This window comes from Schistocerca cancellata, chromosome 1 (assembly GCF_023864275.1).
Source record: "Schistocerca cancellata isolate TAMUIC-IGC-003103 chromosome 1, iqSchCanc2.1, whole genome shotgun sequence".
NCBI classification, from domain to species: Eukaryota; Metazoa; Arthropoda; class Insecta; order Orthoptera; family Acrididae; genus Schistocerca; species Schistocerca cancellata.
In genome coordinates this window covers 333,038,593-333,054,460 of record NC_064626.1, presented here as the reverse complement: position 1 = coordinate 333,054,460, position 15,868 = coordinate 333,038,593, and the positions used below count along the sequence as shown (strand labels likewise).

Sequence of the window (15,868 nt, the reverse complement as noted above, 5' to 3'; positions counted from 1 at the left end):
AAAGCTATTAAAAGCTTGAAATCCAAAATATCATCTGGGGTGGATGAAGTATCTGTATCAATAAGTAAGAAAACTGCATCATATGTTGATAAGCCTATATTGCACATAGCAAACTTGTCTTTTAATGAAAGGATGTTTCCTGATAAGCCTAAAATCTCTTAAGTTATACTACTATATGAAAATGGTGTCAGACACAATATAGAAAATTACCAACCTATATCACTCCTGGCTTTTTCTAAAATACTTGAGGTATTAATGAAGATTAGGGTCAGAAAATATCTGGAAAAACATACACTAATAAATAACAACCAATATGGTTTTTGAGAAGGTTACAGTACAGAAACAGCCATATTGGACTACATAACAGAAACAGTAAGAAATTTTGAGTTAAATAAATATATTGTTGGAATTAATTTAGATTTGTCCAAAGCTTTCAGTACTGTGAACCATGAAACTATGGAAACTCGAAGCAATAGGCATTATGGGTACTGTCAAAACATGGTTTGAATCCTACCAGCAAAATAGATCACAAGTTGTTGAGCTGATGTCATCTCACAATTTTCATAATTTTAAATTCATATCAGAACCAAAAAAAAAAAAAAAACTGAAATAGGTGTTCTACACAGCAGCATCCTGGATCCACTATTGTTTCTAATTTATAACAATGATATACAGGTTCTAGACATCTCATCCACAATTCTGTTATTTGCAGATGACACAAGCATCATAATTAGCGATATAAAGGAATTGTGTACTACAGTAGAAAAAGTGCTTTCATACTTACAGTCATTTTTTTTCTTCAAATAAGCTGACTTTAAATACAAAAAAAAATAAATTTATACAGTGTGAAAGTAAGTCTCGAGAGGAAAATATGTGCTTGATGCTGGAAAACAAACAAATAGAAAAGTTGTGTACTACAAGTTTCTGGTAATGCAGATTGACCAACGTCTAAACTGGAATGAACATGTTGTATATCTTACTCAGAAACTCAGTTCACCATGCTTTGCATTAAGAATAATATTCAAGATATGTAGCCCAGAATCCACTAGAGCTGTGTACTTTGGTTCTATCTAGTCAGTTGCAAGCTAAGGCATAAATTTTTGGAGTAAAACCAAGTCAAGATTAAAAGAAATTTATATCATACAAGAAAGAGCTATTCGTATCGTGACTCACATTGCACCACAAACACGCTGTAGATCCTTATTCAAACAGCTAAAGACACTAGCAATACCATCTGTCTGTATTTTAAAACACCTGGAAATCATCAATAAAAATCACTGTAATCTTCAACCAACTCCAGCCATCATAATCACAATATAAGGCATTGTGAAGACTTCCACATTCCCTCTGTAGCTAAAACCGGAAGTCAGAATCATGTGAGCCACTTAGGAATAAAGTTTTTAAATGCACTTGCATCCCAGATTAAAGAGCTGAAAGACAAAAGTAAATTCAAGTATGAAGTATAAAAAAATACGTGATGGATAAATGCTTCTACAGTGTCAATGACTATCTGTCTCAGACAATAAATTGAAACTACTGCTTTCAATAATATAAAAGAATTTAAATTTATTTTCAAATTATGAAATAGTTATACAAATTCTGTTAAATGCCCCCAGTACATTTTATGTATATGGTGCAGTTAGTTTCCTACATAAATTTGCCATGAGTATGTGTTTGTTCTCTATTTATGTACTATGGATATGAAATTTGTTTTTCTCATTTATTATGTTATGCATTGTTATCATGTGTTACCAGTACATGTAAACATTCTAATGACAAATCCTATGTCGCATATGTGATCTTTTGGATGATGATAATTGTATAGAGTCATGAATATTCTTTGCTTAAATTTATACTACGTAAAATGTAACTAAGAATTATCTCGATAAATAAAAAATCTGTTCTTATCAGCTTAATATCTGATACATCCTGCATCGCAGGACCAGAATATTAAACTCATTTTTGGCTCATGACGGAGTGCTAGGGGCTTGCTCCACCTCTGTCGCGGGTTGGCCCGGCATTGCAGTACCGCTGGGATCGGCCCACCTAAAATAAATTAAAACACAGCCTGAAATGGGTTAATATTCTGCAGTGATCAGATATTCCCGTGTCGTGGAGGAGAATCTCAACACTGCCGTCACGAAGGCACCAACCTTGAAGTTCTCCGATGACTGCAGTCTTGAGGGTCTCGCAGCCTGACGTCAGAGCATGCCACAGTCTAGGGGGACACATACTGGCAATGGCCAGTGATGTGTTCCATGTAGATGTCGCGGGACCACTTGATGATGTCAGACACCATCAGCCGCTGCATCAGTTGGCAGTAGCGGCTAGCGATGCCTAAGTGCCGAAGCACTGCATCATTCTGGCAGTCCCACACCCCCAGACTGCCAACAACCAGGGCGTCGATAGTGACGGAATAGCTGCGAGCGGCTAATCCGCATGCAACGTCGGTGTACTTTATCTTCTTTAGCTGCCGAGCGTTGTCGAGCGCGATCCGCCTATTCTCGAAGGGGATCGTCACATCAACGATGGTCACAGACTTCGCGGCCTCGTCAGTTATTACGAGGTCCGGACGCAGCCCACTGCTGTCCCCTATGACAGCTTGGTTGATCCTGATGTCAGGAACAGCTGTGTTTCCTCTGCTTGGCCACCCAGCGACTGCTGTCGCAAGGCGGTTGAGGACCGTGTTGTGGCGATACTGCAGGGCTGCTGAGTGCACCATACATGCGTTAATCACGTGTGGGAGCATCTCGTTGTTGTGGTCACAGCATCGGCAGGCTTTGTTGTTGTTTGCCCGCCCATCAAAGCGGCGACATCCATTCAGAGGCATGACTCCAAGCCTGACGCGGTGAATGAAGCACTAGTCTGCAAAGCGAGTGTATTTGCCTCCCGCCATGAAGTGGTTGGACGCTGTGGACTCCCTGGTGCACAACCTCTTCCAGTACTCTCATTGATAATGTTTTTGTTGATCAGAGTAAAGTCAACCATATTAATATTGAAATGGTTATAAATGGTCTGTCTGACCATGATGGACAACGAGTTACTTTCAACCACTTGGGAATTCCTCTGAGTGACACCTCACTTAGATGGAAAACAGTAAGGAAAATAAGTGAGGAAGCTATTCAAACGTTCAGATCATGTCTTCAGCATACTGACTGGACACCTGTTTATCTAGCAGAAACTGCTAATTCAAAATACAATTTATTCACAAATGAGATAGCAGGTACCTTTGAAAGTGTATTTCCAAAAACGTCATACAGAGTCCAACCTGCTAGATCTGCAAAAAAACTATGGCTCACTAAGGGCATCATAGCTTCCTGTCAGAGAAAGAGACAACTCTACATAGCATCAAAGACTTCTAACAACCCTGTTCAGCTAAAACATTATAAACTCTACTGTAAAATTCTTGCCAAAGTAATTAAAAACTCTAAAAGTATGTGTATAGCATCTGAAATTACTAATTCTGAAAATAAAATTAAAACAATCTGGAATGTGATAAAGAGAGAAACAGGGACTGTTAACTACACCAAAGACAAAAATATTGTTTTAACTGTTGACAACTCAGAGATAACTAATAGTGAGGAAATTGCTGAAATCTTTAACCAACATTTTTTAACTGTCCCAACGCAGATAGGTTGCCATGGTTCTGTAGATAAAGCTGCCTGTATAATGAAAAATAGTTTTCCAGAACCTTTCAGTCAAATAAGTGTGCTTCCCATTACTGCCAATGAAATCAAAAAAATCATACAGTCTTTGAAAAATAAACATTCTGCTGGTATCGACGATATTTCAAGCAAGCTGTTGAAGGCTTGCTGTAGTGAAGTGACCGAAGTTTTGTCTCACATCTGCAACACATCCATGCAACAAGGAGTGTTTCCAGACAGAATGAAATACTCTGTTGTCAGGCCCCTGCACAAAGCAGGGGATGCTACAAATGTGTCAAACTATCGCCCTATCTCTCTATTAACAACATTTTCAAAAGTCCTAGAAAAAGCTCTGTACAACAGTGGATTGTGGCACACCTTGGTGACCTGAACATCATTAACAGTCAGCAGTTTGGTTTTCAAAAGGGAGTTTCAATAGATAACGCAATTTTCTCATTGACAAATGATGTTCTAGAGTCTACAAACAGCAAGAGGCTGCCAATTGGTGTCTTATGCGACCTATCAAAGGCGTTCGACTGTGTTGATCACCAGATACTCTTCAAGAAGGCCTGTCATTATGGAATTACAGGACCTGTAGGGAACTGGTTAAAATCGTACCTCGAAAATAGGAAGCAGAAGATTATTCTAGATGTTTCAGATAGTGTATCACAATATATAGTGGACTCTGAGTGGGGAATTGTGCAGCATGGAGTGCCACAGGGATCAGTGCTTGGGCCCTTGCTGTTCCTCATATATGTTAATGACCTGCCTTTATCCATCAATAAGCAGTGTAAATTTACAATGTTCGCTGATGATACGAGCATTGTGGTGGATAATGTGTCAACTACTGACTTAGAATCCGAGGTCAATGATATCCTTAAAGAAGTTCTGGGTTGGTTTATTATTAACTCCCTTTCAATAAACCTGAAAAAAACCAATTTTATCCAGTTCCAGACAACCCACAAAAACCCAAAAGAAATATTTATCACACAGAATGATCAGATGATAAAGCAAGTGTACTTATCAAAATTCCTAGGCATATACATGGACAGTAGGCTGAACTGGGAACATCACGTTCTACAAACACTAAAATGGCTGACGTCGGCAACATTTGCTTTACGAATTTTGTCAGGATTCAATGACATTACCATCTCAAAGTCAGCTTACTTTGTCTATTTTCATTCAGTCATGTGTTATGGCATCATCTTCTGGGGCAATACACCTGCCGCAAAGAAAATCCTCACAGCACAAAAAAGAGCAATAAGAATTATTTGTGGTGTACCCCCACGAACCTCATGTCGAAATCTTTTTAAATGACTTGAAATACTGACAGCAACATCTCAGTACATATATTCACTGATGTGCTTCATAATAAATAACCCCACTCTGTATGAAATGAATTGCCTACATCATGAACATAACACCAGAAGAAAAGAGGATTTCCACTGTGAGTTAAAGAACTTGACACTTATTCAGAAAGGGGTAAAGTACGCTGGAATGAAAATTTTCAATTCCCTACCCAACAGCATCAAAAGTATAAGGAGTAGTACAACAGTATTTAAATGTAGCTTGAAAAATTATTTACTTGAGACCTCACTTTATTCACTAGAGGAATTCTTTCAGAGAAATAAGTAAAACCCAGATTGGAAAGATGTTTTTAAATTTTTTGACACTGTTTACTGTTAAACTAATGTAATAATGCCCTAATGTAAAAATTCCTGTTTTCCCATTTCCATTTTTGGGTCACTTTTAAACCCAAAGTGGGAAGTTTTGATTACTGTTCAAGGTTAAAATAGATGCAATAATGCCCTAAATATGAAACTGCTATCTTCACATTTATGTTGACTAGTTTTTAAGCTAATAAGAATGACTTTTGTGCACTGTTATTAATACAATAACAATGTCTTTATTCTATGTATTTTATTATGTACATTGACACGTTCCACATCTGAGTGACTTGCTCACATGTACAGGTCTATGGAACAAGTATATAAATAAATAAATAAATAAAATAGATAAATAAATCAGTAGCATCATGGTAACATAGAAGTAATGTACTCTATGAACAATGAAGTTTGTAATGTGTAAAAGTTGGTCAGCTGACAATGACATTATTGCATATTCACAAATTGGGACCATCCTTAAGTAATAAGATACCATAATTGAAATTAATACTACTACAAAATAATCTCCTGAATGATATGCAACAAAAAGAAATGTTATGTGGGGAGGAATCACCAAACACACTTCAGAAGGTTCAGTTTTGTGAACCACAAGTTCCTTACATATGAGTATTACCTTCTGATTAACACACTTCCACAAGAATTAAACTTTTGTAGAAAAACAAGGCTGTTAGGGAAGTAGCAAAAGAAGAAATTGTAAGTAATATTTGTTGAAGAATGAGTATAAGGTTCTCTGCTAACTGATATTCCCCTGAGTTTTCATTATTTAAATTGGAATAAACATTATTGTGCAGGTAAAAAATTAAGCTCTACACTTTTTTTTCTTTGTATCATACCTAGTCTCAGAGAATGAATACTGAATACTACTATGAGATAACAATGGTAAGTGGTCAAACAATATGCCTGTGAGCTTGCAAAGCTACATTTTTAGTTGAACCAATGGTGGCTCTCAACAGACAGCAAATTTTTTTTAAGAAAAATCTCAGCTGTGTGCATGAAATCAGGCCTGGTTTTAGGTACAAGTGACACAAGCTGCTGCTTGGGGTTGCAGGCTGAGAGTGGTGCCAGAGGCATGCAAACAGCCACCATAGGCATTCCCAAGTGCAAGATTTGTATACAGTGTATATCACAATTGGTGATTAGTGGAACTGTAGGAGGGAATGGGGGTGGGTACTAAATTATGTCACCTGTGGGGAAAAAAGTTCTCTAACCAACCCTGCATGGAAAAGCCATATAGACAGTTACAGTAAGATAGCTCTTAGAAGGTAAGGATATGTATGACAAACACACAATTAGAGCTAAATGTACATTCAGTGCTATATCACTAGCAGATGTCCTTTAATGCTGAATGAAGATTTGAATGCTGTGTAATGAATGTCCTTTTTTACTCCTGCTATTGTATTTGCAAATTTCATGATTACTTAAGAGAGAGAAGCAGTTCAAACAGTTTGTTGATGGATAATCTGAGGGTGAAGATAGCAGAAACCCTTAGATAACTTGTATGCTACCCAAATTCCTGTCATCACACCTTCAAATATATATTCTGTCCCTCACTCTACATACACAATATCCTAATATGTTCCTGTGCCACTAGTGCTTTGAAACACAAAACAGTATCCTAATATATTCCTATGTCACTTCTACTCCAAAACACAAATAATCCACCTGTAGACAACAAATTGCAAGAGCAGTTCTATGTACACATGCCCATCTCCAATCTTGTGACAGACATTTCCTGCCCTAAAAGAGTGACATCTGTGGAACAACCACATCATGTACAATATGTGCTTCCATTATTGTACAATATTCTACATGAGCATGAGTACTACCTGTCTGTATAAATGTGTATCCTCTGGCTACTTGCAGACAACTCAAGTACATCTTCTGTCTGGAGTCTCATTGAGTGGAGTAGAATTGTCTTCAGTGATGAGCCCCTCTTTGAACTGAGCCCTGATGACCAGTAAAGGTGTGTCTGGAGATGCCCTGGCACAGTGGTGGGGTACAGTCTCATGCCGCGTGGCATGACAACCAGGAGCTATGGTCTGTGGTGGCATTTCTTTTCATACCAGGGCCCCATAGGTTGTCATTTTGGCACCCTTACAACACAGTGATATGTCGACGATACTCTATGCCCCATATTGTTGACCTTCATAGTAAGCCATTCTGAGCTTACATTTCAGCAAGATAATGCCCACCTGGACACATTGAGAGTTTCTAATGTCTGTCTTCATTTTTACCAAACCCTGTCTTGGCCAGGAAGGTTCCTGTATCTCTCCCCAGTCAAGAATATTTGAATCATTATCCATCTCAGGATTTTGAGGACCTGACATGCCAGTCCACAATTTTTGCACAGTGTCCCTCAGGAGGACATTTAACAACTCTCTCAGTCAATGCCAAGTCAAATAACTGTTTTCATAAGGGCCAGGTGTGGATCCAAGTGACACTGACTTGCTCAATTTGTGAAGTTCTTTCTCTGAAATCATCCAGTTTTGCTTAAATTCTAATCATTTGTTTGTCGGTACATGCACATTACATCTAGCAATTTCCATCCCTTTCAAATAATTGCTACTTTGATCCAACTTTCACAGTGAATAAACTGATAAAATTGTATACTGTCTTCACACTATTCAACAAAGTACAGAACAGTGTTCATTATTATGAAAGACTATGTAGTGGTACTGATAGAAACACAGCTGTGGTAATTACTAGACAACATGAATAGACTAACGCCATAAAGTAAGAAAATTATCACATGGAGGCAGTTCTATGGAAACAGTTACTCTTGTGAAGAACAATCTGCACTACCTATCACTGTCTAAAGATTGATTTGTGTCAACATAAACACCGTATGTAACCTATACTAGTCAAGATTACCTTATTTTTTATCACAGTGTGTGTGTGCTTTTATTATTCAATTAAGCCTTCGTGTGGGTAGTGCTAGTGTGCTGTATCTCATATTATTTCAAATATTTATGTATCAACAATTTCATAATGACTCACTTGATTGCCTACTAAATTCCACTACATTTACAAGATTTTTTAGTAACACAGCTCAGAGACTGGCACAACAAAGAAAGCCTACCACTGCCAACTGGAGTCATACCTGTGCACATTAATGACCACTGTTTAAAATAGTAAATAAACTAAGTCAGCTGGTTTTACCATTTCACTTTTAATTATGTAAAGTAAGTTAGTAATTATTCTGAGTTATCTTTCTAGTCTCTGTCTTCAACATGATCACTGGAAATAGCTATACCTGTTTCATGTACCAACTATACTGTGTGCATCAGACACTTTCATGCTGCACATTACCTGCATTGACATTACCTGTGTTTCCATTTTGAAAACATTACAGTTTTTATGCTGAGATCATGTAAATTTTGTAGCAAGTGCTCTGTCATCTGAATCAGTGTACTGACCTACATAAAATGTTGAATCAGACAGTACTTAGAAAGTCCAGGTAAGATACTGACTGAGCGATACTGTTTGCAATCTGATTATATTTTATCAGACTTACTATATACCATGGGGGGGGGGGGGGGGGGGGGGTGCAATTTAAGGAAATTCTGATAAAATCATTATGTATCGGAACATAAATGTTTTTGGTTTCAGATTCTACTGCTATCCAATTTTAATTTAAAAAATGATAAGTAAGTAGTAGCATACATGTCAGCAAACAGTACCCTATGGAAGACAAGATTATAGCACTCACATGGCACTTAATTTAACTATAAATGTTGGTTAATGTGTATTAATATGCCTGTCATCATTGTAGTTAGTTACCAATGTGTATAATAGACAAAAATGATACTCAACACTAAAGCTACTATAAAGGGGAACACAAGAGAATGAACTGATAAAAGTCTGATAAAATTAGAAAATGTATCATCCATACAGAAATTCTCAGTCTTTCATATGAACAGTAACACTGTAAGCAAAACAGATAAATAAAATTATGCTGCTAAACCTTCATTTAACAGCCAATTTCTTCAACTGGAAAGCCATTCTGACTTACAGAAACTGTATCATGAAGTGTAATGACAGAATGACCAGCAAAAATTTTCAATCATGAGCTGTTTTTCAGTTACTGACATCTAATAGGAGAAAGTAAGATACAGCAAAAATGGCCAAGATGCATTTAAACAGGAAGAGCACCAGTTTATAAAGTGATAACTGATTTGAAGTGTCAACACTGAAAAAAGAATTTTGTGAATCATATCTCATCCAGTAGCTGATTTTTCCAACTAAGACCCAGTTTACTTTGGTCTATTACAGCTTACCATGGTGGATGCTTAACTGTAACATTCTGGCAGATTAAAACTGTGTGCCAGACCGAGTCTCAAACTCAGGACCTTTGCCTTTCACGGCAAGTGCTGTGGCAGAAGTAAAGCTGTGAAGACAGGGTGTGAGTCATGCTTGGTAGCTCAGATGGTAGAGCACTAGCCCACGAAAGGCAAAGGTCCCGACTTCAAGTCTCGGTCCGGCACACAGTTTTAATCTGCCAGGAAGTTTCTTATCAGTGCACACTCCACTGCAGAGTGAAAATCTCATTCTGTAACATTCTGATTTCAATGTGTTATTAAAAATTCATAACTCTTTATAAAGTATTTAAGAAGGAAACCTGGTTACAGCAAATTCTTATATATTACAAGCTTGAACAGTCACAATGTAATTCTAGATAATGTTAGTGATCTCATGCTGCATAGTGTCCAATGAACTGTTTATTATACCTGTAAGATGACTTAGCACCCAGTGACAACTCTGGCCATGTGTATGTGAGTTATTCATGTGCAAATGTGCATGTGTGTTTTGGCTACATCTAATGAATCACTTAGTCTGATAGCTGATAATAGCTAGCAATCTTTTTTTGTGTGTCTGACAATCTCTATATTTCACTCTGGTATTTTCAATACCAGATCAATAATTCTGTACAGGCTTATGTTGAATTCTGCTAGTAATCAGAACAACAATATCAACTGAAGCGATATGTGATGGTAAAATCTAAATAATCAAATGATTCAGTTAACAATGGGATTCATGAACTGAATGACACAACTATAATTTGTGTTGCAATTTTGTATTGATATTTTATATACATTATATACAAAATTAAATACACAAACAAATCATGATCTGTAAATTATTCATTATGTTCTGTAATATGCTATTTACATATCATTTCTTATCATATAAACATTATATCAGTCTTAATTTTTTTTTTTAAAAAAAAAGCACAATAGAGACTTACTAGAAGCTCACACACAAGAAGTTTACCACTCAAAGGAACCATTCACTCAATTAAGAAAAATAGAAATAGAACCATAACTTTTTGAAATTACTGATACAGTAACAAAAGAAGAATGGGAATTTCAAAAATAAATGTAAGTGCAACAAATAGCAAGTCACTTACAACCTCTCTAATAATTACCTTTGACTACACAGTAAATATTAACAAAAGTCAAAGTTAAATATTTGAACGTGAATTACTATGTGCTTGAATGTGAATTAATACATGATTTTATGATTTGGCTGGCACTTAATCTAGTAAAAATTACATTGTTTTTTTTCACGTTTATTGACATTTGACAAATGTGCAAATAGTTACATATTTATCACCAGTGATTTGCTCATATGTACAAAATAATACTAAATGCCTTTGTAAGAGTATGATTATTTGATTAAAAATAGTGCTTGGCATTTTTTATTTATGACTTCTTGCACAGCTGTGAAAGATCTTTTTCACTAAAGGATGTATGGAATGTGTGTGTGTGTGTGTGTGTGTGTGTGTGTGTGTGTGTGTGTGTGTGTGTGTGTGTGTGTGTGTCTTTGGCTTTAATGAATAATTCTTGTTTTCCTTGAGAATATCACAGATAACATATTTGAATAGCTAACCAAAACATTCTGTTTCAGTTGCAAAACACACAGTGCAGAGCTCGCCTGTCTTTAAAATGTTGCAGGTACACAGCCAGAAAAGATGCAGTGAGAGAATTTTTACCCTCTAAAATTGAAAATCTTATCATACTGTACCTTTCTCTTTTATAACTTCTTTTTTTTAGCTATCGCTACACTGTGGCAAAACTTATGAACTATTGCTTGCCTATTGAGCTTCATTCAGTTACTTCATAAGTTAACAATATATGTTGATAATGCAATATCAGTAGGAACTTTTTCTGATGTGACAGTTGAGCAGTTTTAGAATAACATTAAACTCCTTGCATTGTAACAACATACATTTTTGACACTAAATATGTTTTATGAACAGATGACAAGTCTGTGTGTTGTCTTTAAGTATGCTTGAAAGTACGCAGGAAAAACTTCATCATTGGGGGACCACTAAAATACATCCCAGAATAACAGAAGTAACTGTCATTTGCATATTTTTACTCAGTGTCACTAAAATGATACTCACAGGAAATCATTTGTAACACTAATTTCCTCAAGTCAGTTTGAGTAGTTTATGCCAATGAGCTGTAGGAGTACATGCTGACACTGCCACACAGTTTGCATCTACAGCTTCAAACAAATGAACAATTCAACACAAGATCAATTTGATCAAAACAATCAGTTTATATTTAAAGTAAAACAGAACTCACACACTTTAAAGATTTTGTAACAGTTGTGATGTGCACAGAAGTGAAATGCAAGCAGTGAACCATATGAGTGCTTGTGGAACAATAATAGTTAGTGATGCAACATTCTGATTTGATACACTTGTTATATCTTCAGTTTGCACCCTAGCTAGTGAAAGAGGATGTGTTGATGTCTGAGGTTCAGGTAATCTTTGAGCTACAGTGCTTGAATAGGTGCTAGAAGCTGTTGTTTCTGTTGTAGTTTCCAGAGATCTTGAGGCATTGCTTACCATTTGTCTGTTAATACTATTGTTTGAGAGTAATGTTATGTTCTGCCACGTGAAATTTCCTTCTGGTACTTGTAAATCATACTGGTAATCCAGATAGCCAGGTGCTGATATCTGAGAAAAATAGCAACACTGAAATCAGTGTTTTACTGGAGACAACAATAAATTACAGTAACAGTTAACACTGTTCTAGCATCACTGAAAAATATGACATTATAAATAAAAATTAATAATTAATGTATTAGTATTAACATTGACAGTATAGTACAACTGTGCATTGAATGTAGGTACATTAATGACAATGGGAGGACTGGCTTAAAATAATAATAATAGACAGGGCACAACAAACTTTCAGCAGCAAATTGAAAAGTAAGAATGTAGGGAAATCAGTAAAGAGAAAGAAAGTGTTGTTGTTAGGTAGTTCCCATGGAAGAGGTGTTGGCCAACTCTTGCAGGATGAACTAGGATCAGAATACCAGGTCACCAATTTTTTTAAACCTAGTGCTGGTCTGGAGCAGGTGACAGAGGATTTAGGATCACTTTGCAAAGATTTCACTAAGGAAGACACTGTGGTTATAGTGGGTGGGGCAGGTAACAGTATTGACAGAGATCCTGGGTACAGTATAGAGTGTGACCTGGCGAAGATTGCATCAGCATCGAAGCATACCAGTGTTGAGTTTCTATCTGTTCTTGGGCGCCATGACCGACCTCATTTGAACTCTTCTGTCAAGAGAGTTAATTTGGAGCTGGAACGGCTGCTCATGTCGGGTGCGGGGTCACACATTGGTGTGGTTCATGTTGATTCTATCAGTAGGTGGGATTATACTAGGCATGGCCTTCACCTCAACAGGAAGGGGAAGGGTAAATTAGCTGGGGAAATAGCAGGAAAGTTAAAGGGGGGAGGCACTGTCATGAGTGGTAAAATACCAGTGGTTATAGGATTCAGAAAAGACCCTTTTTTAGGGTAGGGAGGACAGAAAGAAAGCAAATTTTAAGAGAGGTTAGAACTGAGACAAACCTTCAGTTTGAGAAAGAAATCAAAAAACATAAACAGCCATTGGTTAAGAATTTTCAACTGTCAGCAGATATTTTAACTCCACCCAATTTTAACTCAGTCAATATGAAATGTCAGCTATCTTTATTGCATCAAAATATTCGAGGACTGAGAAATAAAATTAATGAATTAACTATCTGCATAGATGAATTAGAGTCTTCAAACCCAGCTGACATAATCTGCCTCTCGGGACATCATGTGACCACTGGTATAGAACTTTTAAGTGTTACAGGGTTTAGGTTAGCATCTCACTTTTGTAGATCAGAAATGGAGAAAGGAGGAGTTGCCACATTCATCAGGAACTGTCATAAATTTAAGAACATAGACATTCATAAATTTTGCCTAGAACAGCATATGGAAGCATGTGCAACAGAATTAGATTTTCACAAAAAATCTTTCATAATATTAAGTGTATATCGAGCACCTGCAGGTAACTTTAATCTGTTTGTAAACCACCTTGAAGGTTTACTGGCCCATTTAACAACCAAAAACAAAGAAATAGTGGTTGCTGGTGATTTCAATGTAGATTTCCTTAAAGACTCTCCCAATAAGAACTTATTTGAGGTAGTAACACTATCATTCAACTTAATTCCCACAGTAAAGTTCCCCACTAGGATAGCCACTTGCACACAAACAGCCATTGATAATATCTTTATAGAAAAGTCCAATGAACAAAATTATATTACAAAACCAATAGTCAATGGCCTCTCAGACCATGACATGCAGTTCCTTCTGTTAAATGTTAATACGGAACAAAATATAAAATCTGTTAAATCTGAGCTCAAGAGGGTAATCAGTAAGCCAAAAATTGATTATTTTAGGACACTCCTCAGAGACATTCACTGGACTGATGTTTACAGTGTTCATGGCATGAATGAAAAATATAACATTTTTGCTAATAAAGTGATTACCTTATTTGAACACTGCTTTCCCCCAAAACTTACCAAGGTTAGAGCAAAGTCTACAAAGAAGCCATGGATTACTCTAGGAATAGGGGTATCTTGTAAAACAAAACGAAAAATGTATCTGTCAATCCGAAACATTTCCAATGTTGATGCTATAGCACATTATAAGAAATACTGCAAAATATTAAAGACTGTAATACGGATGTCAAAGCAAATATATTACAAGGAAAAGATAGTCATATCAGATAGCAAAATAAAGACAATATGGGATATAGTGAAGGAGGAGACCGGTAGAACCAGATATGAAGAGGAACAAATAGCATTAAGAGTAAATGATACATTGGTGACAGATGTGTATAGTGTTGCAGAACTTTTTAACAAACATTTTATAACTGTTACTGAAAAGATGGGGTTGTCAGGTTCGGTAGATGCTGCTATGGAGTACCTTAGACCAGACATTTCAAGTAACTTCCATAATATGAATTTGACCCTCACTACCCCAACAGAAATAATGTCCATCATAAAATCTTTAAAATCAAAAACATCTAGTGGGTATGATGAAATATCAACAAAGTTAATTAAAGAATGTGATTCTGAGCTAAGTAACATATTAAGCTATCTGTGTAACCAGTCGTTTATCAGTGGAATATTTCCTGAATGGCTGAAATATGCTGAAGTTAAGCCACTGTTTAAGAAGGGAGATAAAGAAATAGCATCAAATTTCCGTCCAATTTCACTGTTGCCAGCATTCTCAAAAATTTTCGAAAAATTAATGTACAGTTGTCTTTATAACCATCTTATCTCAAATAACATACTGTCAAAGTCACAATTTGGATTTCTAAAAGGTTCTGATATTGAGAAGGCTATTTTCACTTACAGTGAAAATGTGCTTAATTCATTAGACAAAAAATTGCAGGCAACTGGTATATTTTGTGATCTGTCAAAGGCATTTGACTGTGTAAATCACAATATCCTTTTAAGTAAACTAGAATATTATGGTGTAACAGGAAATGCTGCAAAATGGTTCAAATCTTATATCTCTGGCAGGAAACAAAGGGTGTTATTAGGAAAGAGACATGTATCAAGCTATCAGGCATCATCCAACTGGGAACTAATTACATGTGGGGTCCCACAAGGTTCCATTTTGGGGCCCTTACTTTTCCTTGTGTATATCAATGACCTTTCATCAGTAACATTACCAGATGCCAAGTTTGTTTTGTTTGCAAATGATACGAACATTGCAATAAATAGCAAATCAAGTGTAGTCTTAGAAAGATCAGCCAATAAAATATTTGTGGACATTAATCACTGGTTCGTAGCCAATTCTTTGTCACTAAACTTTGAAAAAACACACTACATGCAGTTCAGAACTTGTAAGGGGTGTCCCAAGAGTATATGTCTAACATACGATGACAAGAAGATAGAAGAAGTGGACAGTGTTAAATTCTTGGGATTACAGCTTGATAATAAATTCAACTGGGAGGAGCACACCACAGAACTGCTGAAGCGTCTTAACAAATCTCTGTTTGCAATGCGAATTTTGTCAGACATAGGGGATATAAAAATGAAAAAGCTGGCATACTATGCTTACTTTCATTCCATAATGTCATATGGGATTATTTTTTGGGGTAATTCATCAAGCCAAGCTAAAGTTTTCCGGGCACAAAAACGTGCAGTAAGAATTATATGTGGTGTGAACTCAAGAACATCCTGCAGAAGCCTGTTTA

The 15,868-nt window shown here is 36.4% G+C and overlaps 1 protein-coding gene and 1 pseudogene across 2 annotated transcripts in view; one reads left to right on the top strand and one right to left on the bottom strand.

Annotated features, from left to right (window-relative positions):
- The first annotated feature begins 1,876 nt into the window (after nt 1–1,876).
- Nucleotides 1,877–2,051, top strand: LOC126096350 (U2 spliceosomal RNA; annotated as a pseudogene).
- A 9,045-nt stretch (nt 2,052–11,096) lies between these two features.
- LOC126173353 (carboxypeptidase D-like) overlaps nt 11,097–15,868 on the bottom strand; it is a 151,310-nt gene continuing 146,538 nt past the window's right edge. For both annotated transcript variants that reach the window (XM_049920950.1, XM_049920951.1), the window contains exon 9: nt 11,097–12,296. In XM_049920950.1, the coding sequence (XP_049776907.1) occupies nt 11,925–12,296 (372 nt within the window). In that variant the 3' untranslated portion in view covers nt 11,097–11,924. The remainder of the gene's footprint in view (nt 12,297–15,868) is intronic.